At 40.5% G+C, this 28,000-nt stretch overlaps 1 protein-coding gene and 1 long non-coding RNA gene across 4 annotated transcripts in view; one reads left to right on the top strand and one right to left on the bottom strand.

The window, feature by feature from the left end:
• Positions 1–28,000, top strand: part of LOC124168540 (homeobox protein homothorax) — an 822,993-nt gene that overhangs the window by 596,262 nt on the left and 198,731 nt on the right. For 2 of the 3 annotated variants that reach the window (XM_046546882.1, XM_046546880.1), the window contains exon 9: positions 25,346–25,375. The exons of the other annotated variant lie outside the window; for it this stretch is intronic. In XM_046546882.1, coding sequence (XP_046402838.1) covers positions 25,346–25,375 — 30 coding nt within the window. The remainder of the gene's footprint in view (positions 1–25,345; positions 25,376–28,000) is intronic. 3 annotated transcript variants of the gene reach the window in all.
• Positions 27–2,950, bottom strand: LOC124168541. The gene is made up of 3 exons (XR_006866968.1): positions 2,718–2,950; positions 2,252–2,352; positions 27–931 (listed from the first exon to the last, which is right to left on the bottom strand). It is a non-coding gene; the product is annotated as an uncharacterized LOC124168541 (long non-coding RNA).

Below are 28,000 nucleotides of genomic sequence, written 5' to 3'. Positions count from 1 at the left end.
AAGAACGTTGTGTCTTTTCTTATCCCCTTCTCCTGCATTCCCGGCACCTTCTTTGCACCGTTCTGTTTCTCTTGCTTTTTTCGTCAATTGGAAGGGTGTGAGGGAAATGCCTTGATAATCCTACGCCTCTGGAAGGGACTGATGGGGAAGGGCCTGAAGGGCGAGTGAAATCAGGTGAAAGTAAAGATTTGATTACCGAAAGCCGAAAGTCATAAAATGAATATCTGGGATGTAATTTCTTATTCAAATAATAGCTATTGAGGAGGAGAAGGTGGAAGATGTGAATGCCCAACTTCTTGTACCACTTGAGAGTTTTTCGCTCAATTGGATAATAGGACATCATCTGATCAGTGTGATCAATGCCCCCCATCGCCTCGTTGTATCTTGCAATTGCCTCAGGTTTGGGAATGGTTCCCCCTCCCCTTCGGCGGGGGACATCGATCATTTCGCCGCTATACTGCGAACTGATCATCAGTACTTCTCTCTTGTCTTTCCACTTCATGACGCAGACACTGTCATCAGTGTAGGCATTCACAACTTCCCCCTTCTTAAATTTTTTTGAATTAATTTGGGGAGGATTACCCTTTCGGTTAGTTCTCAAAGTTCCGGTACAATAGGTCTTCCGCTCCAGTAATTGGTGGGCCAAATTGACGCTGTTGTAATAGTTATCCATAAATAATGAATGGCCAGCATCAAGGTGAACCTCCATTAGCTTATTCACAACAGTGTCAGCAGCCTCCGGAGTTCCTCCGTGGAGGTTATTACTCCCGAAGCTGCCATTCTCCTCGACTTCGGTGGAGGAATGTCCTCCGTAATATCCTGAGGATCAGGAGTACGCGGGGGACTGACTTGAGAAGTCGAGGGTTGAGGACTCTCCCTAAGGGTGGATTGCTCCACACCTCTTTTTTTTCCTCCCCGAGTTTTAACCATTCTGAAACATGATAAATGAAAGCATAGTATGATGGCATACTTTAATGGACTAAAAAAACATTTTGGATAATAATATAATTTTCCACTATTTATAAGATCTCGATTAAAAAAAGGAAGACCTGATTTTAGTAACATATTGGTTCAATGATGAATGAATAAATTAGCGAAAATAGCAAAATGATGTTTGTTTATTTATAAAAAAAACTATGGCGAGTTTGGTGTCGTTTTCCATCATTTTAAAAACGCTTTCTAATATGGTATGTAAAGCATTCATTAGAAAACATTTAGCTGGTATCGCTATGCTATTAAATGCCGAAGAATAACTCAAATCTACTCCACTCCCATTGTCATAGGCCGGGGTAGGGTGTTTGCCTGCGGAGGATTATAAGGGTCGGACCTGCAGGTACCCGGAGACCAGCGGCCGTCCCGTTTTACACAGAGCATGAGCAGAGCTATTTACCGCCGGGAGATGAAATGCATTCCGAAATATTATCAGAGGGAATCCCCGAGCCAGTCGGTAGACCATTGAACTCTGCTTCATAATAAGAAAATATCCTCTGACGCCATCCTGCTTGAGGGTTCTTCCGCCCCAACACCCTCATCCCTAATGCTTTTCACGTGGCAATAAACCCTCTTTGTGTCTACGAAACTTCCGAAAGCAGGGCCAAGAAGGTCGCGCGGCACCCCGGCAACTGATCAAACAAAAGAATATGCGGAGAGAGTGAAAGGTATCTGAAAAGAGTGAAATGTCGAAGACTACTAAAGATATTGCTAGCGATCACTTCAACTCCAACTTTCAAAACATCCTTTCCTGAACAGCCAAATCTCTAACGGGAATGACAACACTTCCACGGATAATTATTTTTCTTGATTTCCTGATTATGCAGATACCAAGAACACAAAGTTATTGTCATTCACAATGAAAAAAGATATTTTGTTACGCAGCAAGCGAGGACCGCAAAATTTTAACAAGAATACAAAATGTTCTTTGATATCGTTTCTTTTATTTGTTTACAACATTATGATAGTGGTAATTAATCACAAATAACAGCAACAGCACTTTCATCCTTCAGTAATGAAGGCATTATATGCTTATACTTACTAGTAATAGAACGAGTTTACGAAGAAAAATTAACAATTTATGCATGAATTTGTAATGCACTGGTCCGAGGATTAAATATAAAAATTTTGGAGCGTATAAGTGTCATTTGAAAAATAAAATAAATGAAAATGTTACTTGAGCAAAAATAGAAAATAGCTACGTTTCGCAAAATAATATTTCGAAGCAAAAAAAGTATAACATAATTACTCATTGACTCACCCAAATTGAAGGGAGACGAAGGAAACAAAGAAGATCAAAACACAGGATCAGGATATTTACAGCTTCTGAATTCTGCAATCGATTATTTGCTGCTGCAGTATCTTGTGCAGGGAGTAATAAGAAGAAATAATGAATACACGGCACATGGGTGTTTAAAATAAAAATAGGATCTATGCACAATAAATGATTAAAAAATGCATTCAATGCTTCATCGCCATATTTCATCGCTAGTTAGTGAGGAATATGTGAAGAATATTTTGGATAACGACAATTTATCGCCGTAAAAGTCGAAAAAAAAAATTAACTGAAAATTTTCATTTTCTTTTAACTTGAAAAACATAAACCTAGTTATCAAAATACATATCTATAACACATACATCAACACACAATTCGGTAAATAAAAGGCAAATCACGCATATTTACAACAGAAAATGAAATAGAACAAGGAAAAAAAATGTTTACGTACCTCCAAGTGAAAGCGTCTTCGACCGTAATATTCATCCCAGCAAGAAGAACTGACCTTCCCCAAGCGATGGTAGGAGTGTAACTGACGGCTGTGAGCCCGCAAAAGCCCCTACGAACGACTTGGACGCAGTGGTGCCGCTATTAAAGCCGCCGGGTATGGGACGTGAATTCACGTCGGGCCGCCATTAGCTAGGAATCGCTGGACGTGAATTCACGTCCAGCCGCGCGGAAAGGGTTAAGGAAGATAATATTTTCCTTTCCGTCTTACAATAGCGGTGGATTGAACATGCTAGTTATACCTCTCACATCTACTAATGTCGTCTTCATTACAAGCGAATCCAGGACTAGATATATATTCCATTAATACAATTTATTTCTTTGACAATCACATCCATGCCCTGGATGGTGATATATGCACCCAGGCGGGATTGGAACCCACGACCTCTAGGCTGGCAGTCTAACAGCCCATTTCAAAAGAAACTTTAAATCAAGTGCCTGAAGATTAGTTCAGTGTGAGCTTTACCCTCCCCTATCCAAACTTGAATGAATAGGAAAGGTTTAGAGTTGTACCGTGGCCACATTCTCGGTCTGTATTGGTCGTGCTTCACGCCGTGCGGTCGGGGGAAGGGAAAGTGTAGGTTTCCAAAGACTCCTCGTCTCCTCATCTCTAGTGCTACCTCATCTTCAGCAGTCGCGGTCTGTTTGTGGGGGTACACTCGGAGAGGAGAGGGGTGTCAAGGGCGGACTCGGGACGGGAGGCTGCGGCCCCTTGCGTATTTGAACTCCTGCCAGGGTAAATTTGGGGTCCCCGTCCCTGCCGGCTAAAAATAAAGACTCACTTCGGTCTTCTTCCCATTTATCCGGCGGGGGGGCGGGGTTGCTCATATCCTCCTCACCATCTATATTCTTCGCCTCCCCGCTCTTCCCCTGTCATCTCGTCCAGCATTATCCCCCGTTTCCTCACATTTATCCTCTTCTGCTTAAAAATCCTCTCTGCTTTCTGTCTTCCTCTTTCCCCCTTCCCGTCAACCACTGCGAGTGACATCATCGCATCTCGAAATGGTCCGAGAGACCCATGTAATTAACCTCTTTGAGTATCAAGCCGTGTTCAAGGCAGTGTTGAAATACTTAAATACTAGGGTAAGAACATACGCTGGACACCTGGGTACATTTTCCAAAAAAAACTATGGAAGAGTTTAAATATAATTTTATGCTAATAATTTAAAGTTATATAAGTTAATTAAGTTTAATAAACTAAATTTATCATGACAATGAGACTTAGCAACCACGAACATATTAACTGACATTCTGCAGCCCTGAAGATGAGCCCCGAGTCGGAGCTCGAAACGTTGGATAATATTATGTATAATTTAACCCGGTGGGAATCCCAATAAGAGTTTACCCCTATAGAAGGGTTGTTCATTTGGGTACAGAAAGAAGTGCCTTTTCGTCCAAGTGAGTTTAATAAATAAGGTGATTTCTGCATAACTTATTTATTTCACTCGATCGTTAAGTTTTTTAAGTACTCGCTATGGTAATCCCATTTGAGATCAGTATCTCTATGAAATTGAAGAATTATTCAAAGCTGTTGGGAAAACGTTGAAAATTGGGGTGCCATTTACGAATGCCTCGAGGGTAAAATTTTTGAATTTGCCCAAGTTGAGTTTCCAAAACGCAAGAAAAGTACTAATTTGGCCTTTGTCTCAATGGCCGCAATTAATTCCACGTTTTCCGCTAATTTCCACGCTTACGTGCACATCAAATGAAACAATAGTTACTCATCTCTGGATTCCTCACGATATCGCAATTGGTAAATATTATTGCTGACTTTTTGAGGAACTTGCCGAAATTCTGTGATAATTCATTTAGAATTATTTCAACAAAGAAGCTTCAGGTAGCGTTCATTATTAACAGATCGTGAAAGGCATGGAGGAAACTCCTGCTCGTAAATGTGTTGAGTTTTTAAGTCCCGCGGGGTTAGCACGCAGGTCTTTTTGGAAGGAATCTTTGTGAGTGGGACCGGGAACTCTTTTTGGACCGAGACCAAAGAGAATATCTCTCTCTCTCTCTCTCTGCTTCTCCCCATTCCCTTTCGAATGAAATTTTAGGATAATTGTTTGCCACATGGAAGTTTTTTTTATCTTTCATTCCCTCTCTAAAGATGAGAAACGGCCGCTTTAAAATATTCTTTGATACGTAGTACGCTATATAATACGCTATATAATATGGTACGCTATATAATATGGTCTTTTTGAGTCGGAAGAACATTTTCTTTTAATTTTTGCTCATTATTTACAAATAAAATGGAACACAAATGAGAAATATAGTAGCGTAGTTATTCTGCCTCCCTAAATATTATTGCGCTGCGAAGGTTGACCTGGTTTCAGTGATGACTTGAATTTTTTAGTACTTTGCTAATTTTATTTTTATTTGGTTAAATTAATGATTGTCCAAAGTGTTTATTTTATAGCTAAAATTAATTAATTTAAAGATCAGCGTAAATCGTCTAATATGTATACCATCATATACTGTTCCATATTTTGGGAATGTTTTCATCCTTTGGTTAATAAAAAAATAAAATCTGGAATTCCCCAAAGCGTTCCGTTCAGGTAATTCAGGAATAATTTATCTTTTACGTAATTCAAATAATTCTTGATTAATTACGTAACATAAACTAGGTAACTTTACTCTTAGATAAGTAGCAGAGAGTTAAGTGTTTTTCTGTTTCTCAAAGCTGCACCATGCCATGAATACTTGCTGGTTTGAAGGAAGCAAGCCCTTCTCTTCTCTGCAGGGATGCTGGTCCCTCTTAACCAAAGAAAATCATCATCTCATTCCAATAATGTCTCATTTCGGCTTCAAATTATGCTATTCCATCAGCCGTCCTGCAATTTTCTTCTCCCTGGCTTCTATCCTCATCATCATATTTTCTCACCGTGCACAAAACCTTAACAGCGATTTTTCGGCTCACGCGTCCTCGCGAGAAAAAAAAGAACCCTTACTCCATTCCCCCATTTAATTCCCCATCCCTCCGCTTTTCTGGGCCGAGCCGCAACATCTCACCCGTGCCCTAGTATCGCACCGAATATCTTCATTTTTTTCAATCTCTAGGGATTCCACGGAGCGGAGTCTTCGGGACTGCGTTGCGTACCCCTACCCAGAGTGCCCTTTCCCAGCAGCGCTGAAAAAAAAGGATAAACTCCCGATGAGAGGATACTCTTCCTTCCCTGCCTTAATATTTCCTCCTTTCCCCGCTTTTGCCTTGTCCCCTAAATCCCGGCCTCAGGGGCGTGGATGTTGTTACAGGGTTGCTCGCATTTCCAGGATACTTGGGGTTCCGCGTGGATGAGAGGCTTTTGCCCTTGGGCTTACCGTCTAGCGCCGGTTCCTGCCAAGGTTTTTAGGGCACTTTCTCCGTACCTCACCCACCGATGTCGTTACGCCATACTAGATTCCTTTTACAAGATACTTACATTACAAAGGTGCGGGTACAATCTGAGTGAAACCTTTGGACACCTTATAATAGAAGTGATCAAAGTAATGGGTGGGAAAGAAATTGCCCCCTTGTGAATTTGTGCATTTCACAAACCTATGGGTTGGTCCGGGGTGAACTTTATCCTCACCAATATAAAGTGACTGAGTGTGTGAGTGACATACGCTGAATCGCCATTAGTGGCTTCTCGTGTACAAATATTGTTTTAACTCTTGGACAGTTTTCGTTGAGTTTTATTTTTCTGTAAAAATATGTTTTTGGTAATTTTCATTAGATCTAGTTTCAGACTTTACCTTTATCTTAATATTTTATTATCTTGGACTAAAATTGATTGTAAGATTGAAGAGTGCGATTTAATTCTGAACCGTTGTCTTGCTGAGGTAAGCGCGACACTGTAAATATATCATGACTATTGGAATTCCGCTTGTAGGTAATCAATTTTTTATAGCGGCACAGAATTTTTACGTAGGCATTCATATTTCTTCTCCTTTTATTCCGAAGATATTTCTTTTCCCTTTGGCCAGTCGCCCTCTTCAGTACACTATCTCTTCCTCTTTTCACGTAAGCAAAAAAAAAGGAGAGATATCGCGCATACTCGAGGAAGATGCGCTGCGTGGCCATCTTGTTTATGGGAACTTGGATAGCGCAGAGAGTGAAGGGTGGGAGATAGTGAAATGGGAAAGGTCCTTCCGATACAGAGGAAATAAGGAGGAGGCCTCGGCGTCGTGCGAAGGGGGAAAAATCCATATTATGGAACAGAAACACTTTTGAAGGGCATGGATTGGTTTTCCGGCAGATGCAGATCCGCCTACTATAACCCTGCTATAAAATGATCGATTCCGGTTCTGCATTGCATATTAGTTTTGTGAGGATAAAGAGCGGAGAAGGATTATCAAATGCGCATAGGTATTCGGTCACATCAATTTTCAATGATTGCGTCTCCTTCGAAAATCTCCACGTGAAAGTGATCACGTGATATTCGAAGTTGTTTCGCATTGCTGCGATGTGCTTATTTATGTATTGACGGCTGTATTATGCAATGCGGGACTTATTTAAAATTCATTCAAAGTCAAATATCCGTGTTGCTTTACTTTTGAAGAATTAAATTAGGGAAATTCATCAATATTTGCCGAAGTCATGATCATGAAGTATGAGCTCGTAGTATAAGTGTTTGCCTTACATGTGAGTTGAAAAGCAATTGTGCAGCTGGATTGTTTTTTGAAAATTCCTAATGTATGAATTCGTGCCAGTCCACTGGAAAATCTAATATACTTACTTTTATAAAATAGAGAACTTTAATTTTGAAATTTTATTTCAAGTATGGTTTAAACTCGTATTTAGTTGTAACTCTTTGATTCTCAAGGAAGAACTCTAATCAGTTTTGATGATCGCATATTTAAGTGAACAAAATAAGATGCATTTTCGCAGTAAAGTAAAAAAATGGGGAACTGCATACCAATATAATAATATCTATAACTTCAATTTGAAAAAAAAAGTTCAGTTCAAATTTTTCAAAATACCACCTAGTGGTAAAATATGTTTAAACGTAATTTCATGAGTTGCTAAGCGTTTTGCGGTCAAGACGAGATCATAAAGCAATTCTTTTGGGTCCATTATGATGGTGACAAGATTGTGACAAATAAAACGATTTCGCCTAATCTTCTGACGTCGCCCGTCAGGAGTGACCAATACCGTGTGAGAGATTGCTCGTGGATGGAAATCGTGTATTAGTCGTTTCAGTCAGCCCAATCGGGTAAAAAAAAAACCTTCGGAGTTCGTCGCATGGCTTATCTCGCGTTGGAATAAGCAGTGCCGGCTAACAGTGCACGCCCGACGGTGTTGTGTGCGTTTTGTCCGCTTTGCATATTTTTGGGGCTATTCCACGGAGGGGTGGACGAACCCCCACAGTTTCGGTAGCCGTGCCTGCTCCCGATGTATTCGCTAATGCACGGCTCCCGCGTGTGGATTCCACGTTTCGTGCTTGTGTTTTGTCTGTGGGAGAAGCCCATGGGTTCCTGCAGCGGACAAGTTTGACGCTCGTCGGTGTCAGAATAATTGAGGGAAAAATTTCGCAAAAAAAATATCAGGGGATGGATGGTATCGGGGTTAGGAGGGGTTGGTTGGAAATTCGGGAGAGGGTTCGGTGTCAGGAAGAGCTTTTTTTTCGGAGTGTAGGTGGGCTGGTTTCGGTTCCGCGGACGCGTGAGGAAGGGAAATCTCATTTTTATTTACGCATTTCGTATTTTTTTTTTTTTATATTTGTTTCAACCGTTCGGGGCCGCGTCAGGGGTGGTTTCAGGAGGTGAGGGGTGGGTTTGGTCGGGTAGTTGTGGCGGGTCGTATCAAAAATCATGCGAGACTGCCAAAAATTTGAGGAAGATGTGTCCAGTGTGTGAATCCCCTCCGATGTGTGAGCGCGATTCCGTCGGGGTGTTTTTGTGCGTGGCGATATAATTGGAGTTTTCACGGGAAGGGGTGGAGCATGCGAATTATTCTCTGCGATATGAATCTTGCATAAATATCGCGGATGAATTTAGGATGAGTGCGTGAAGGGTGGGGGAAAAAGAGGATGGGCAAATGTTGGGGAGAATGTGAGATGGGATAGGTTTACGGGATACAGAAGGATGGAGTGAAATTTTTAGCCGTCCTCCACCGTGAACTGCTTTGAATGATTTATGTGACCGGCGTGAATTTTCTTCTGTACAGGGGCCTTGTGTGTTAGTATTAGTTTTTTTTTCCTTTTTAAACATTTCAATGCGTGCGCAATTGATGTGCGGTCACCAGTCCAACTTCATTTTCATTTTTCAGCAACTTTCCCTCATCGTTCCAACTCTCTGAACCACGGGTTTATTTTTAAGAATGGGTTTTCCTCCGTGTAGACAATGCTTCGTAAATTTGAGGCGCTCATACTCGTGGAATCTGGAATTTTGGTGTGGAATTATTCATGCCTGGAATTTGCGTCCATGTAAATCCCTCAGTGCATGGCATTTCGAAAGGGAGGCAAGTCGCCGGGTTTATCAAGGGGATTTCGGGGATAAATTAAAAAAGTCATGACAGGTATGTGATAAAAATTTGAAAATTAATCACATTTCACTCTGCGCGACTTCACTCTAAGTAAGGAACGGGTAGATAATGTGAAGTGTTAGCCTAAAAGTGCAAGTGGTTCACAGGTGCTTGTTCTTGCTATTTAATATGTTCCGCTTTACCTACAACTAACTGACTAATTTATAATAAATTAATACAATACTTTTTAAATGCAATTTAATGTTGCTCTGTGCCAATTTGATAAATTTTAATGCATATTTTCTGCAGCAATTGTAACTAGCATATCTAAAGGCATTTGCTATCGTAATGCCATTGTCTTGCATATATTCTACATTATCCGGGATATACTGTCATTACAAATTCTGTCAAGGTAAATGAACCTCGTATTCACTCAAGAATTAGCGGATATATACCATCTTATATATTTTTGGCTGATACATCAATTTTGATGATGGATGAATTTTGACAGCCTTTAAAGTAGTTTTTTTATATTTATGTATTTACAAGTATAGAAATATTAAATTATGAAAATATTAATGTAATACAATTAATACTATTATTTATGTTCATCCAAAATAGGTTTATGTATTATCCGAGGAAGATTCCGTTTTGGTGACGAAGCAGGAAATGCATTAAGGACTGATTTAGTCGGAGATGTTATAGGTGTGGCTGGGAGAAGTTTTCGTGGGGTGAGAGAGCTGTGGCAATTCAGATTTGGCCAAAGTGGTGGGTGTAGTTTGGAAGGGACACTCTTCGGGCTCAAGACTGCAAGGCTGGTGGGGAGGTTGGGCTGATGAAGAGCCGACGGCAGGGGGTGTGAGGAGAGGAATGTGGGGGAAAAGTATTAATGGTTTTACCGAAAGAGAGTGACACCTAAATGACGGATACATTTATTTTTTCCTCACCCTCTCAGAGGGATAAAAAGTTTACAAAAAAGGAGGATGAAAATTCAAAAAACTCGACACGACGGGCGATGCCGGAGCTCGCGAGGTATAACGAAAAAATTGCTTCAGTAGAACACCCGCGGGAATAAAAATGGTCGAAGCAGTACGAAGTGCCACCCGAAGTTGGTTCGGGTGGCACTGTTACTGCTGACTTATAGTAAAACCAAGAACAATCAATTCAGAAAGGTAGGAAATTTGCTTGAGGAAGTTTGTGAGTTTGATTCAGTTTACAATATGTAGGCTATCCTCCCCCTAATGTGTTTAGAATACTAATTATAGAAACTAAAAATACAATTTTTTAAGCTTTATTAATTTTATTTTCGCTCTTCTTCGCTCTCGGATACATTATGAATGAATATATTAAGAGATTTTTCTCTTGAATGACGAAAACAAAACATGTGTAGCATCTTATGAATAAGTTCGGGTTTATGTGACTTGAATCGAGTAGCCCAGAATCAATGAAGAAATGTCGCAGAATATTTCGGAGTTTTAATGACTGAAGGAGCTGTACTATCATTTTTATTTTCAACTTACGAGATTTGCGAAGCTTTAGGAAAAAATACTAGGCCTTTAAAATCCTGGATAAAAGTGTTCCATCCTTGCTTTATTTCATAGCTATTCTTTCCCGTTATGTGCTGTGCGGAATGAATTATGGACTATGGGTCTTAGGGGTGTTGGTTAAATATACCAAAGGTGAAGTTCTCCATGAAAAAATATATTTGACCTATTCGGGATTCGAACCCGGTTTCCAAGTTTTCGGAATCCGGCGAAGTCAAATATATTTTTTCATGGCGGACTTTATCCTTGGTGGATTTGCATTGCACCCGTGCGCGTTACAGCGTACAAAGTCACTTGTTTTTTGCAGGGCCTTGGTCAAATTTGAATGGAGAAATAGCTTGAAGAAAGAGGAGTGTAAGAGAGGGGAAGATAAAAGGAGAAGAAAAAGAATGGGAAGAGAGATGGAGTAGGATGACGTGTTAGGAGTGAGGAGAGGTGTGAAGGGCGAATAAAATGGCCGTGGAGTCGGTATGGGGAATAATTGGGACGGGTGTTCGGAATTGCATCACGTCTCGATTGGAACATAGCTTCCCTTTTAGCGGAGCGGGACAGCCCAGGCGGACCCAAACCACCCACCCACCCACCTAGTGGCCATATCCACGCCTCCCCCCACCCTCCGCTTCCCAGAGGACATCCGCCTCCTACACCCCAACCCACCCATGTTCTTGTCCCCTTCCACAGACGAACCTCTCCCCCGTCACCGCAATAGACAGGGCGTTTCGCAGTGCGATGGTGCCGGTACCACCCGCCCGCTCTGGCGATCCCCCCCTCTCGTCACCATTTCGCCGTTCCGTGCCACCAGGCGTCCGCTCAACCTAGGACGAAGCACCAGCCTCATGGAACCATTCCCCACCCGTCTCAGCCCGACTATCTGTTCTCCCTACCACGTGAATTACCTACCCCTTCCGTCTGCCGACTTCCATTACGGGCACCTTCGGAAAAAAAACAAAGGAAGCGGGGAAAAGGACCGGGGCCTGCGAGTGCATTTTCCATCGCGAAAGAAAATTTCTCGGCACAGTTCCGTTTTATTTTTTTTTTGCTCCTCTCCAGTACTGGGATTTTATCCACTGATTCCCGCGGAGTCTGTGGATTAGGTTGCGACTTGAATTTTTAAGATCTTCCGTATTCGAGTTGAAAATGTATTTCGCCTCATTTTACTCGTCTGTGACCTCGCAAACTAAAAAAATAATTATTGTGTATATTCGTATAGGTATATTTATGCAATTCGACATCATTAGACAAATTTAGTTAATTCATATTAGAAAATAATCCATAACGGCGGTGTTGCTAAGTGTTCTAATGTGCAAATTAAATTATTACCAATGATATACATATTAAAAGCTGATTCATAAATTTGCTATCTTCAACTAATTGGTGCAATCAATATTAGGTTTGTCGAAATGATATTTATAACGATTTTTATTGGAGATAAGTGCGTATTCATTATTTATAATTGGCATTCCAGAACTATTAATCGTAACATAAACACGTATTAGGTCCTGAAATTTGTTTCAGAACTAAATAAATTGTCTAATCTCCTGCCGTTTCTGTTTTGCATTAAATATTATGTGATTTGATTAAATTTATGATGTCACACTAATTACGATGACATTCTATGTGATAAACTAATGTAAAAGCTCGTTCCAAATTATTCTGTGGAAAAATAAATGCTTGGAAAGTCGGAAATAGAAAATGGTTGAAAAATAAACCTCAGAATAGTTTCCCGTGCGTCAGCAGGTCGATATATGCTACACATCCACTCACAGTTCACGTAGGTATCCAATGCATCTCGCAGTTCTTCCATCTCTCCAGTCCTGCGAAGGGTTTTCGCCCCTTTAATATTTTTTCCTACCACCACTACCATCCCGCGTGTCACCAGCCCTTCTCCTGCTCTCGTACCGAATGCAAATTCTGCGCACGGAGTCCAATCCACTACCCCTCCCCGTCACTGCTCGGTTTAATGTCCCGCCATTTCGAAATATCAAAAGCTGAGGTGGGATGGGGAGGAGTTGCCCGTGTGGCGTATTTGCATTCCACAACGAAAGGCCACCGGGAAAAAGAATAGCTTGCAAAGCGCGAAGCTGAATTTATGCGTACTAAATCGCTTTAAACGAAAAGAGCCGTGTTTATTTTCAAGATCGGGAGCTTCCGATAGCGAGCGGTGGATCCGAGTTTTATATGCCACACGAAGAGCGCTTATCGATATGTGATTTCAGGGTCCTGGGTCCAGCACCACCTCACCCCCCACCCTCCCCAGTATATTCCCTTCAATGCCTCCAAACACATGCAACCCTTTTGCTCGTGTGACTACGCGTGTACGAAAAAGGCCCGACGTGAGTGCTTCGCGAGCGTTAAAATGGTATCGCTTTTCCGATTTCACCAACTAATTAAGGTTTCATGAAAAATTCGCGCGTTTTCATTCGGGCGTTTGGCCCCTAATTAAAGTTTTATCCGCCGCGCTGCGTCATTAGCGAGATCATCGCAGTTTATTTAACGAGGTTTTCCATTTTCGCGACTATGTTTTTCGCGACTGTAAATTGTCCCCCCCCGATAGACCTTGGTGTAAAAATACTCGGAAAAAATAATTTGGAGATGGAAAAAAAGAGAGCAAATCGGGATTCCGTTGTTGAATTTCATCCTGAGTGGTAATTTATCGGCCATAAAGAGCCATTTTTAGCCGTTCAAAAGTTTACGTATTGCACTTTGAAGCGGCTAAATGTGAATTGTTGCTAGGGCAACGAGTTTATCTCTTTGCCTCATCTGAATCTCCTAATTAATCTTTATTCGAATTTACGCGCGCCGAGCTTGTTTTATGCAAGATAGATACTTGCGGTGTGAGATAATACCGGATTCCAATTTTCTTGTGCTAATGGGTTATTTCATGGAATTTTATTACATTTCTCTAGTTTTTATGCATAATTTTGGTTTAAATTGGTATTATTCATGATATTACACATTTTCTGAAAAAGTAGCTGTGTGCATTTTCCTTCTTTCGTCGATCAAGTTAAAAATATGCCCTTCGGATGGAAAATCGATTCGAATGATTAATTTAATTCACGTAAATTTTATTAAGTACTTCAAGGGCATTCAACGTTAATTTTATCTAAAAATAAAGAGTTACGCGTGAATAATGACTCTATTTTGTCTATGTGTTATATAGTCGTGTCAAATCTACATTTAGAGAGCTTAATCACGTAAATTTTCACGTACAAGTCACTTATGCTGCCAAGGCAAATAATTGAGGACGTTTCGGCGTTTTTTAATGTGTCACCTTTTGGCTTATTTACAAGTGTATTTGAATGAAATATAACTAACTAAATGTCGTGTCTGATGAACCTATACAATCTCCATGAATTAAACAGAGAAACTATTTATCGATTAAATTTTGTAATTTTTTTACCTACAGCTATTTTGTTTTAACTGGCATTTTATATCACTCAATTAGGTAATAGAGCTTTCTTATTCATACAACCTTTTTCAAGAGATCCTTTAAAGCTCTGATGCAGAAATGGAAAAATACAGATAAAAAAATAAAAAAACTCATTCAGTTTATGTGGGGCAGTGGACTACATTCTTCGCCAAGAGGTATACAATAAACCAATTAGTACCAAAAACGCTCTCACCAAATAATGCTATTATATCATACGATCCTTGAGGAGAGATTGCTTAAATTCTAGGGACTGGCAAAACATGTATAGGTGCATTACTTGAGCGAAAAATTCCCATTCCCATTTCCGTTTTTGTTTGTCTCGTTATCATTTACGCGCGAGTGATTATACGCGCTATACTGGCGCACACCAGAGACTGGGGAGTAAGGAGTTGGGAAAAGAGTGCTAGAAGGCTGACATATCGACATTTCAATGGCTGAGTTGGAGTAATCGATTCGTCGATAAATTCAGCGTGGAGACATACGCAAGCGCGTAGGCCTCCCCTCCGCCCCCAACGTCTCCCCCTGCTGGTTCGCTGCCGTGCCTGCCTCCACGGCCCCTCCATACACACACACCAGCTACTCCTCCACACAAACCCTGCCCCCTTGCCTCCCCTACTACGGCTAATGGCGGGTCGGGGACCGGTGAGGATTTTGACTGCAAACGGGTTAGGGTTTCCGAACCATGTTTCGTCGTAAATATGTGTGCGTCGCGGGATTGACATTTATGCGAACAAAGCTTCATCACAACGGAATTTGTGATCACCAGTATTTTCAATCGGTAATGAAAATGTGTAGAATGTTAGGGAAACGAGGGAGGGGAAGGAAAAGAATAGGATTTTTTGATACATTGAAAGGGAGTAGGACTTACAGTGAATTGAAGAATGTAGCACTGAAAGGAAAGAGAGGCTCCCAGATCACTTCTTTAGTACTCCATGGAAACCTATCTTAATCGGCAGAATACTGTAATAATAATAAAATGAAAATGTTTCTAATGGTTGACTCGTACTGTAGTCTGCACTACTCTCATTGTTGATATGTATTCTGTGTTTTTCTGTATTTGAAAATAATTTAGTGCTCCTTAAGTCCTTGTATTTTTCAGTAAAAATGGCCCGAGTAAAGTAAGGCACTATGAAGCACACTAGCGCAGCAGAAAATTGTAAGGAAAAATGAATCAGAAAGTAACCGCAAAATTACAAAACACGTTCAGCAACACAAACGACCGTGGTGAGGGTGAAACAATGACCTTAATTCTTAACTAATATAATTTCATTCTTGTATGTTAAGTTCATATTTTCTCTCTAGAAGTCCACCTACTACAAATTTTTAAAATGATTTCTCCTTTCAAGACTTCATTTTTGTTATTATTTTACTTTGAACGAACCCATAAAATTTTATTTGTACACACAAAGTACGTATCTGATAGTATAATGAAATAAACTCATGCCGCATCATTATATTTGGTTGCCACATTGGTGTGCGGATAGATCTGAACTTGTAAAGATCTACGTGCGCAGTGCGTGGCCTACGTATGTGTTGGGTGGAAGTGGGGGTGAGCAATTTTGTGCGTGAGCCTGATGGCGAGAATGAGGGGTTGGTTGGAGGAATGGATTGGTGGAGGACGAAGGGCTGCGCCTGGACTGTGGCTTACTTCTTTTTTTTCTCCGCTCCCCCTGGGCGTGTGCTCGGTTTTCTGTCGGTAAGGGGTTGGGAGTTTGGCTCGGAGGCGTGGTTTTAGTCAGCCAGGATGGTTGGGCGATATAGAGAGAAGGGATTGTATGCCAAAGGAAGAAATAAACATGGCTGATACCATAATGACGAAAGGTGTTTCATATGGTGGTTTTCCAAGGTAAAAGTTTTCGCTTCGTCCTCCTTGTCAAGTAGTGGAATTTGATTTCTTATTATGCCACTGTACATGTGTAATCTCATCGTAATTGTAGAATTTTCGAGCATATGTATAGCAGGGACTCAGCAACAAAAATAGTTTCATCTTGAGGGTTTGCTGATTTTGCTAGACTGACATGTTTTGTGAGCATCTAGCAGCAAAGGAACAAACAACAAAGTTATCTTGATTTTTTTCTCCAAATACCATACGGTCCGGAATTTTTCTGAGATTTGAGGGAAACAGGCAAACATTCACCTATACCACCATGTGATTGGTTGATTGTAGTTACGAGATGAAGTGAAGTGTCCGCTGTATTGTCTTTACCATGATATCTCAGTGCCCTTTGCCGTGCCTATGATGCTGGTCATATGGTGCGGTTGTTAGTGATGTATTGCAATATTAGAATTGGTGTAGAAGGAACGCTTATACGACACGTTCGGGGCTAGAGATGCTCACTACCCGATGCGAGCTGAACGTACCTTTTTCAGCGCTTGGTTTTAATGTGAGATTGATATGGTATAGTTTATTCTTCCTTCCAAAATCCTCGCATAGACCCGTTACAGAGAGAGAAGAGAAAAAAATGCCCCTGAAAAAAATAAAGCCGACCAAACATTTTTTTTCCGATCGTATCTCTTCCGATGGATGTTTTTATTTCATGAATGACACTTTTCCGAGTTATGCTTCCCGGATCGATTCACCCTCCCCCACTCCCTTCGTCCCTCCCGTTCGTTAAAAGTTTATTTCTGTCGGTATGAATGTGATCCAAATCAAGATTGATATGAATCTCTCTCTCTCCCTCCCTTATTTTTCCGCCGTTTGCCTCATCCTCCGACCGTAACAGCACTATATCGGCTCGGAGGCGCCGTGTAGCGGAAAATACTTCCGCATCTCCTATCGCGGATATAATATTTTCCGATTAAGACAAATATCAATCATCATTAAGGCCGCGTTTGCTCATTGCTCTCCGAAGTATCGGAGATCTCGAACTCGATAAGGTCGGCATCTCGGTGAAATACCACTTCAGCATCACTGGGTTCGCGAGGTGTCTCTCAGCGTTACACCTCTTTCTGCGTGGTTGCCGTTTGGATTTTTTTTACGATTTAAATGAAGTGGCTATCTTGGGTGATCATCGAGGAAGGAAATAAAAATTTGGCATTGTACAATTTTTTTTACTTCTCTCCCTCTTTCAATGGTTATCGCCAATAATTGTGAAAATATAATGGTATTATACCAATTATAATCACAAAATAGGAGGCGCTCTTAACAAAAATTTGCAAAAATAACCCCGTCAAAGGTGATAGTAACTCTTCCGATTCGTTTGGTGGAATCTCCTAATTTTCATAAACACTCTTGTGAAGAAAAAGTGTGCTAAAGCTTTTTATTGCGTAATGTCTCTAACATTAATGAGCCTAAAAGAGCTATCTTGACGTTCATTTTTTGTTAAGAAGATTCTCTTTAATGTGATAGTAGGGAATACATTATTAAAATCTCGTGTAGTACTTTTAATTTTGTATTCTGCTGTAATCGAGATCCTAAAATAAATTATTCCATGAAGTTAATATCATAAAACTGATTTTCAAAACATAATTTTTACGGGTACTAAATAACAGAAAGCGAAACTTTAGATAGTGCATCTGTGCACATTTATTGTTACTGATTGCTAGTATGTTTCGAACTCTTGATTTCGTACTATTTGTCTCAGCTTATGGCATTGTTACAAAATATTATTTTAAATACCTCTTTGAGTAAACTTTTATTTAATTTATACTCTTCGAGTTGCTTAGCAGGTTATGCAAAGAAATATAAAGTGGAATCTTACGAATTTTAGAGTTATAGCAAGCCCTAGAGAAAAATAAGATGCTGGGGAATCCCCTCTATAGTCACTGTGACCAGCATTCGCCTACTGTCTTGTTCGCAAACGCTGTTCCTCTTTGAAATTGTTTTGCGGGGTGACTGTGATAGGTGACCAGGTGGCGAAGAAATTTCTCATGTGCTGGCGAGACGAAGAATAACAGGCGGAACCGAGAAAAATAAGTCAGGACTCAGAAGAGCAAGGGAAAGAGGAGGAAAGTAATCGATAGCTTCCATCGATATACACCTTGAGGATGGACGGTTTGAATAACTACGATACTCGCGGATGATCCCTGGGATTATTGCGTCAGTCTTAAGGTGTAAAACTAAGGTAGAAATCGCACATCCTCAAGTGTGTAGTTGTTTATTTTTTACGACTGTTGTATTCTTAGTTGTCGTTTGTTAGCTTGAGTAAGTTCCTAAATTTGTCAAATATTCACATTGCCTAATCGTATTTTCGCGCATTTGGTTGATTTGACATGGCATTATTTGGGATTAAACTATGAATTTTAGCTTTTTATTATTATAAAGAGGCAAATATCTCTGTTATTTTCACTTTTATACTATTATGGTGCGGAACCTTTTATTCATAATTTATCGAGCACTATCCAAACAATAGTGTATTTGAGTCTCGAACGAGAATTCTCTGAATATAAACACAGCCTTTTTGAAAGCGTACTTTTTTTAACAAATATTGAATGAATACTCACGAATGAATACTCTTTTGGTCAACTAGTATGTTTATTTTGATTGACTAGGTATTATCGTCTCTCTAACCTATCGTGAGTAAGGAAAGAATTGTTCTGTAGATACTTCTTATTTGGTAGATCCTTACCTACAGTAGCTGGAGGTATAATTAAGTTTGGATGAATAGGTAATGAGTGAAGGAATAATTCGATTATTTATCACATAGCTGGTATTTTTCTGTTTTTGACATCTGCTTGGGTGCTCACCAGGCATTGGAAATTGGTCCTGGATAATAAACTTTAAAAATAATATCCGTTAACCTTCAAGTGGTTTGGATTAGCCAAGTATCCATTCACAGTGAATCACAATAGTGTGGAGGCCGAAATACACTAGATTTATCATGCGAATTTGCGTCACAAAATGAGGAAACTCTTTTTTTTTTACTGGAATAATACTTATCTGTATTGGGATGAAAACAAAAGGGTTGCAAAAAGGACATCGTACACTGGGTATGTTTTTAGAATCGGGTTTCACGCCAAAAAAAGGAGGCCTCAGAGGATGAATCTGTCAGGTAATTATTTCTGAGTAAACGAAATAAGGGAAAAAAATGGTACAGCGAAATATAAAGGGTTAAAATAAAATCCACGCCGTTCTCCGGAGCCCCGTATCGCCGCCAACAGAGCGGTTGCTAGGGCCAAGGAAAGGGATTGGATCCCATCGGCGTATCTGGTTGAAGGTTGAAAAATAGCCACGAGCTAATTAAATCATCCTATTTCCTGCACGTCCGTGTTCCAATGAGCGAGCGGATGGATTCCCTGTGACCAGGAGTCGCTGGAAGAGGAGCGGGTGGTTGAGTGGCTGTTGGATGCTGAAGGCCCACTCCTTTTTTTCCAATTTTCCCGTGTCAAAGCTGCCTATTTTAGCTTAAAATTTCTTAAGAGTGGAGATTCTGTTTCCACACTAATACATGTTTATATTTACGGGCTAGCTATCATTGCATTTGATAGCATTGCGAAGTTTGAAATGCATGACGTTTTAAAGTAATTTGCATTACTTACTACGGAATCGAAAGAGTGACAGACATGCAACTCATTGAGGTGTAGCAAATTCCAAAGCTAAATATTGCAAGGGATTCTTCACATTGAGGCTCTTTGACGAATAGGTTCATGGAAAAGTTAGAATAGGATTTTTTTAACAAATTAGTCTTTGCAGCCATGCTAGCTTCCTAATAAATGACTCTTAAACAGTGCGTTTTAGTTTCCTTAAGTATTCCGAGAAAATCTTTTAAAAATCGGCGTCAAATAGGAAATAGTTATTTTAGTAAAATCTTTTTTGTCGTTAAACCATTGTACCGAAAAGATAGTTCTTGTTTAATATATTCCGTACGCGAGAGTGCCAATAGTATCTCATATTTTTATTTCATCTTTCTTTTACGCGTGAGTTTGGCTTTGTATCTTCATTCCTGAATGTATTCTTTATTTCCTCCATGGGCCTTGTACCCTACGCTTTCTTTTTTTTTAATCTCTTTCCTCCGAGCCACCATGTTGCCGGACGTCGCGTAGCTATAGCAGAATAAAATCCGGAATTTACGATTTTGCCATTCCGGTTGCAAGATGTAACACGCATCCGCGTGTGGAGAAGTTCCCGTTATACGCGCGTGCTTATTCGTTTTTTTCCCTCTGTGGTTGTCGTTGCTTCCCGAGTCAAAAAAAGTTTGGCTCGTATTCCATTCTTCACTCGTTTGGGGTGAAGGTGTTCGCGTTGGGCTCAAGACTAATGCTTCCGACGGACCTCATTCAAAACTTCTGGGGACATTTAATATTGGCTCCGTCCACTGTCTTGGCCTAGTCTTTCCGCTCACCTGTTTACGCGCTCACTTCCTCGTCATAATGCTGGAAGATACGATAAAGAAGTCACTAGATTCTAAAAGTTTCGTGAGTGAGGAGCAATGAACTGAAAGTATCGCCGCTTAAAGCGGAAGTGGTTTGGTCGTTAAGGATGTTTATAACGGGCTGAAAGCCGTTCTAATCCCAAGATAATCGGGTTAATCTCGTTCGTTTTTAATCTCCGATTTTTGAATGCATGTATGCTTCTCCTATTTTAAGTCCTCAGACGCTCATGCTTAATGAAAATATTCTTACTGACATATACCATCGATCTACAGCAAATGGAATTGATACATACAAGTACATTTGATCGTAAAATTGAGAGTGGAATATCTGTAAATCTTAATTGGTCAGAACTTATTGCTGTCGCTAAATTTTTCCTGAAAAAAATCTAAAGGGGTCAATTGGTTTTGCGTGATCTATAATATTATAATTTTAGTTACGTCGAGAAAGCTGAGCACAGCACTAATACCCTTCTGCCTCTTTGTCCATTAATAAGCCTTTATGCGTATAGGCCTTATATAATATGGATTGAAGATAACAATTATTTTATTGGAAAATAATTGATCCTACGGTGACGCGCCCACTGTTGGTTTGTGAATGTAAATGCATGCAAGGTTAAAACATTTCCTGAGAGGAGGATGCACTTTTACAATTCCTCTTTTACCATTAATATGTAAGGGTATTGCAGTTTGTCCAATTTAAGAAAGATTGATGAGAGATACGTCAACATATTAATGGGGAATTATTATTAATACACATTGCTGCAAGTAGACTATTGCCTGATGGCAGCATTAGATGAATACACATGAATAACAAATTTACCTATCTAATACAAAGCTTAGAAACAGAAAAGACACCAATTTAAAAAAATAATACATTAATTCTAATCTCATACTACTAAGAATTTAACATTGTCCCAATAAACCAATATCAAACAATCCATTAAACACATAAATTCTAATATAATACAACTAAAAAATGAACATTGGCCCAATTTCACACTTTCCCTTTTAAACCACTATGTAATTAACCAATAAGTGATGAGCACTTCTTCCTAAAAATTTTCGCAAATTGACGACAGTTGAGGTGTTTGATGTTGCTCGCTTGAAGATCATCGCTCGTTGTCGAAGATCGAGCATCTCCACACGCAAGATAATCCCGCAAGTTCCGTTTTCGGCGAAAGTATTCGGCCTGTTCCTGCCGGCCCGCGTCCCAATTTGAAAGATATTAATTCCTTCTAATCTGGCGGAAAATAAGTGCGGGTAAACCGTGCCAGCGGAGGAGTAGGGAGGGGATAAAGGATTATTTAAAAAAGAGCCGCGTGTGTGAATCGTCTTCCTGGCTCTCGACACTCAAGCTGAAATTTCATTTTCGTCCCGTTTTGAAATTAGCAGCCATCTGTTTTATGAAGAGAGGTGGGAGTGAGTCTTTTCCCAAGAGAAAAGGCTTAGCGAGCACGTGCCACCTTTAAAACCAGCCATCTTTATCCTCTCAAAGATATCGTGGAGCGATGAAAAAAAATTAGACGTGTCTCCGAAGAATCTGCCATAAAACCCTTACGTTGCGGTGGCTATAAGTTGATTAAGTATTTCATCAACGGCGTGATGGAGAGGGTTTGGGGAAATTAGGCGTTTTATGCATCATCATTATTTTTTAATCCTCGTAACTCTGGCTTATTTATTTTAATGATCACTTCCTTTCATCTCAGTTAAGTGTCCTACGCTAGCACCCGGGTCTTGTGATGTCCCTCCCACCCCTTCACCATCCCTCAGCCTCCTTTGAGACTTCCACCCACGTCCGTGACCCGAAAATTCGGTGTTGAAGCATTCAAGATTCTTGGAGCGACGCTGTCCGTGTGGAGTTGAGGAAGGAAGACTTTGAGCGGGAAAGTGGGCGGTCTCAGGACACCAAAGGAAGCAATAAAATACTTTCTCGACTCGGTAACAAGACATTCGAACTGATGCATCTCACCACGTGTTTTTCTCTCGAGGGAAGTGAACTTATGCATGTGGAGTATGAATATTCTATCGACGAAGCGAATCACATTTTGTAAAACCATCGAAACTATACTGATTTTTCTTCTAATGTTCAATCAAACCTCTCTTAAGGCCTGTTTACACGGTACATTTACACGTACGAGTTAATGTACGTTTGCGTGAATGATTTTTGTGGACCGGAACGGAACATGTATCTACGAATGAATGAACCACATTAGAACAGGTTCTATTTTCTGTGCATGCATTCGCACAAGTTGGGTGGTTACACGGTGCACTTTGGTGTTCACTCTCGCGTTCATACATTTACGCATTAACCCGTGCGTGTTAATGTACCGTGTAAACAGGCCTTTAGAAACTGGACTGTTCGTGGATTTTGAAAAAGTATTCATAAATCCTAGACAATCCCGAGACGTAGTAGGTAAAAGAAAATTATCATCAAATTTAGTCAACAATCGGGGGATAAGTTTGACGAAGCTCTTAATTCAACTGCCCTATCATCTAACATTTTATTTTCACGTATATTTGTTTAAAAGCATTAATGGCTTATGCTAAACAACTGCCTTATTATACCTTTCCTCCCGTCGTTAAGGGTTTTGTAGATTGAAATTAGAAACTTGGGAAGAAACCCAGTTGGATTCTGCAAGGAACGTTATTTTTGTAGTAGTTAAAAATTAAATAGGATAATTTACCGTCGAGATAATATGCTGGACTCCATTGCACACACAGGGAAAGAATCGAAAGTCAAATAACTCAATTTTATCAATGTTTCATGCCAATGTTTCATGAAATATTATTCTTTTAAGCATTTCCTTTTCCAAAGTACTGTATGGATCGTCACTGTGGCGTCAACACCTTGTTCGGTTAATCCTGTATGACCAGTCACTTGAGGTTATCTCTGTGGTTATGTGTTAGTCCTTATGTTTCAATGTTCATTCACATTTTTCGGTAATTCAATCTAATTTAATTCTTTTAAATGGCTGCTGAAAATAAATACTGGAATACTTAATCCTTAGCTAAGTTTGATGTGAAATTCGCCCAGGAAGAAGATTGCTTGTTGGTGCAACTGGTAGAATACCTAACCGGGAGATCTGGCTTCGAATCTTGGTTATGCCAGATGATTTTCTCATGACAAATTCCATCCTTGGTATATATGTAGTTCCATTTGTTTGAAGAATAGTTTTCCTTAAAATCCCACGTGCGTAACTTCATGGATATGATTTGTTGGATCAAGTACTAAGTAGTGTATCGGTATTTCCGCAGTCGGTACTTGCGTTTCTTCCCCTGCATTTTGGCACGCCGAGTATGCTGGGATGGTGAATGTTGGGGTGCTTAGTAGGAGAGATAGCGGGGTGGCGTAGGTGTAAAAGAAAATTCTTATCCTCGTGTCTCACGCACTCTTGTGCCGTGCTCCGGCAGCTTCTCAACCCCCCTTCCCCACCACAACTTCGCCTCCCCTACCGTCTCCCCACCCCTAGCACGCTTGTTGCCTCCAGGAAACCCCTCCCCCCACATTTTTTGACATCGTCCCGCCCCTCCCACACTCTCCTTTAACCCTTTGCGTCGTGAAAAAGGATGTTTATCTCCTCCGCGCTCCCTTTTCACGGGCTCTGGAATTTTGTAAGCGCACCGCGCCTCCGAGATATGCTCTAGACGCGCCTCTCCGCCACCTCCCCCCCTCCGCGCCTCTCTCCCTCTGCCACTATCTATCTAGGAGAGGGTTAAAGGGAATATCCCGTCGACTTGCACGCTCGGTTGAAGGCGAAACTTCGGTACGAAGCGAAACTGGAAGTTGTCGAGCGTACGTTTCCCCATAACTGTGTACCTAACCGGGAGAAAGCATTCTCCTGCATAGGTTTACATTGCGTTCTTTCGAGAAACCATCGCATTTACATGTCGTGCAGAATCTGAGGAATTTTAATGATATGCTTTAAGCATCAATATACTAACCTGCCGGCTGGGTGTAGGCACTTATGCTCATGAATGTATTTCCCCTGATATGGTCACCATGAAAATACTTTGAGCTCGAGAAATAGGGAAGGTTAAGTGGTGTTGTTGCTATTCCACATGTTTGTGTTATTAATTAAAGAGCTTAGCCTGATTATAAACCTTTCTGTGTTGTATACGCGTGTTATGAAGTTGAAGATTGGTTGCAGTACTCATTCTTGAAGTAGGAAATCAACATAGCCTCGTTCAGCAACTGATGATTGTGAGCATACGTTTGTCGCTACAACAACATATAGGCTCAGGGATATTTCCTTTAAAGTTTTAGTGCCCTGTGGGCCGTTTCGGGCATCTCTTACACAAGCGAATAGAAATTATGAGATGCATACAATTTAATACTGTGAATTTTCAGTGGGAAGTGAGGCAGTCGGTGAAGTCTCACATCTCAAAATGACATGGTTTAGTAAATTCTTCGGCTTTAAAAATTGTTTCATCAAATTATGTTCTGAGTAATTTATAAAAATCGAGCTAACCGAAATAATGAGAAAATTATCCAGTGATGTATGCCATGACAAGTCAAATATGTATTTTCATGCATACTTACCAACCTGGAATATTTTGACATGGATAATTACCACGCATAAAATAACTAACCATTCCTCAATGTAGGAAATAAAGCAATATACACTTTTTCATGTCATACAATAAACTGATATACATAATTAGAAAGCAGGAAAATATACTTTTTGTATGAATCTTATAACAGGCAGGCTCTCATTAGATTTTGTATCTTGGAAGTAAAAATAAATATGAATGTTACCGTCCTTGACTTGTCTTTAAGAGCATAGTTCGTATTGTAGATACCGTGATGATTATTCCAGAATATTAATTAGTCAACCTATTGTGTTTCAGATGATCATGCAGACAGCTGTTCCCGATTCGGTAATGTGCCAATTTTTTCTCTGAAATACTTGTCTTGAGATCGCGCTTCTTGTAAAATCGGTGTTTTTCTAAGTATCTTATAATAAAATTATCTTTTTTTTTCTACCTTTTCCATCAGAATGATAAATACGAAAGCACATGCCTTCCTTGAGGATGATACTTACGTACTTCTTTTAGATTTTTTCATTTTCTTACGTCGAATTCTTTCTCTGTCGTAGTGTTGCTTAATTATCTTTCCAGTATTTTCTTAACTCATTTGTTGTCTGTAAATGTCTTTATTTTCACTTCTCTTAGCGCCGGTTGAGATTTGCAAGTGGTAGTTTGTGTACTCATGTTTTGGTTAGGAACAGTATTCATACTGGTAATTCAAAAAAAGGATATCAGACTTATTTCTACGTTCTTTATGATGGAAATTCATGGAAAGCAGCTTTCGATCAAATGTTTTTATAGGCAGTATTAGTATGCAATCAATCAGGCTCATCTCGAATGCATAAACAGTTGTGTTGTTTACACTTGAATTGGAATTTGCCTGGGGTCTCATTAATTCGTTCGCATGGGGTTGGAAAAAAATGTTAAATGTGTAGCTACGTGTGCATCCATCATTATATTCAAATGTATTACCGATGCGTCCAAAGTGTCAATACTTCCCACTTGCCAGCGAGTTCTTCGCGCCCAGTGGCATTAAAACAAGATCAGAATCGCGTATTGATGAGTGCAAAAAAATTGCGAGTCGTCATATTTGTTGAATATTTTTTTTTTCTCTGGTAGATATGATCAAATTTTGTGGACAGCGAGAGAGAGGGAGAGAGGAAAAATCGGAAAACAAGCATCTCCCAATATCTCCCTCGCCCCGAAAATTATGTACAAAATCGGCGGAACCCGAGTTTTTTATTTCAAGTGCATGCAAGCTCCTCGTGGGAACAAATGACTGTGACGGTTATTCTCGGATGATGGATCGAAAAACAAAAACAAGTCGTTTCCGGAGGGCGAAGTGGTGCGGTCTGGTTAGGAATGGGTCGGAAAGTGAGTGTGTGGTGTGGGGGTTCGATGAAAAAAATACGAGTGAAGTCTCGTATCAGATTCAATACAACTCGCTTACAAAACGTTAAGCTAATTCCGATGCCGCTTTGTTTCCACCTCCCACCCACTTCAACAGCTAACTTTTTTGTTTTACGCCCGCCCAATTCGATCCGATTCACCGCTCGGGAAAGCCTTCTGCCCCATTTGACCCGCGTGCTCAATACCTTCATAAAGGACTCTCAGCCTTGAAGCCATCACGTGGATATATCTTCTCCGTCCCGCTAATTCCGTAGCGTCCTGCCACTTTCTTAGTCACAGCGCCTCCGCTTTTGCACTAGGCCGAAGTTCTGAAGGTCTAAATCATATTCTCTTTCGGTTATCTTGTTCATTTTTCGCTTCCCTTTTGAATGGCGGGTGGGTGTTTGTTCGGGGAAGGGGTGTGCTACATTGTGTGTGTACCGAGTATAGCTTCCCTCCTCCTAAAATTTTCTCCTAACCTTCCTCCGTGGAACGCCAATGAAAATCGTTGCCGGAAAAGGGTGAAGGGAAGCTTTGAGCCGAGTTTATCGATTGATGTCGCTTAGCAACGGGGGTACCACCCCCACCTTCCCCCCTCCTCACTCCCCGCCCCCTCCCCCCGTTTCACCCCGCCCAGCCAACCCTTCCAACTCCAACCCCACCCCTTGCGTAGCATTCCTCTGCTTCCTCCCCCGGATTAGCCAGAAAACCGTGTAACCAGCACGGAGCGAAAGGAGGAGATACACACAGGGTTCTGCCATTGCTGTAAGCGGAACTGCTAGCGGGATATGTATTCGTATTATTTCCATCAGTCCCCCGTTTTTCCCAACAACTCCCCCACCTTCTCTCGCTTCTAGCCGCCATTGCCTCCGTCCCTGCACGAAAAAAATCCACCAATCAGTTTTCTCTCCCCCCCCCCTTTGCCCTTCCCCCGCAACGCCCCCTCCCGACCAATTCTCGAATTTTATTCGCTTTTCGCATCCGGAGGAAATATCCGACGGAAGAAGTTTTCTTTTTTTATGCGATCCAAGATTTCTGCTTACGCCTTCTTCCTGCTCAAAGTGTGCACGGCTTTTTTTATTCTCTCAATATCTCAGTTTTGTTATTACGAGATTTTCCGCCTCGAATTTGACAGCTTATCATGAAGCGGACCCTTATTGGGGATATTTGAGGGGCTTAAAAAGTTTAATTTTATAATATCAACTGCGGCTAATTTAAAGAATCCATCCCAAGTATCGCTAAAAGAAGTTTCCAAATCTGTGTCTCATTCTATGAAAGTGGTTATTATCACGGCCTGGCATAAATTGTGTGCGATGGATGTATAAAAGTTAGCATGTGTTTTGAGTATCCCTATCACTCTTATTCCAATCTTTTGAAGGTTATCCAACGAATAGGTATTTGACTCCAAATTTCGTGGTCAGTTGTTTTGCTGACTCTTGGCGGATGTTTTTATCATGTTAATAAGATTTTACGTCACATTTGAATAACGTCTGATGTAGTTTCTATGGCGAAATAATAATTTAAATGTCATCATCTTCAATACTCTTTACTCCTTGAAATGAACTCTAGTTTTGTGGGCAAAACAAG

Source organism: Ischnura elegans, chromosome 11 (assembly GCF_921293095.1).
Source record: "Ischnura elegans chromosome 11, ioIscEleg1.1, whole genome shotgun sequence".
Lineage (NCBI taxonomy): Eukaryota > Metazoa > Arthropoda > Insecta > Odonata > Coenagrionidae > Ischnura > Ischnura elegans.
The sequence above is the reverse complement of the archived record's forward strand: the minus strand, read 5'-3'. Positions and strand labels throughout refer to the sequence as shown.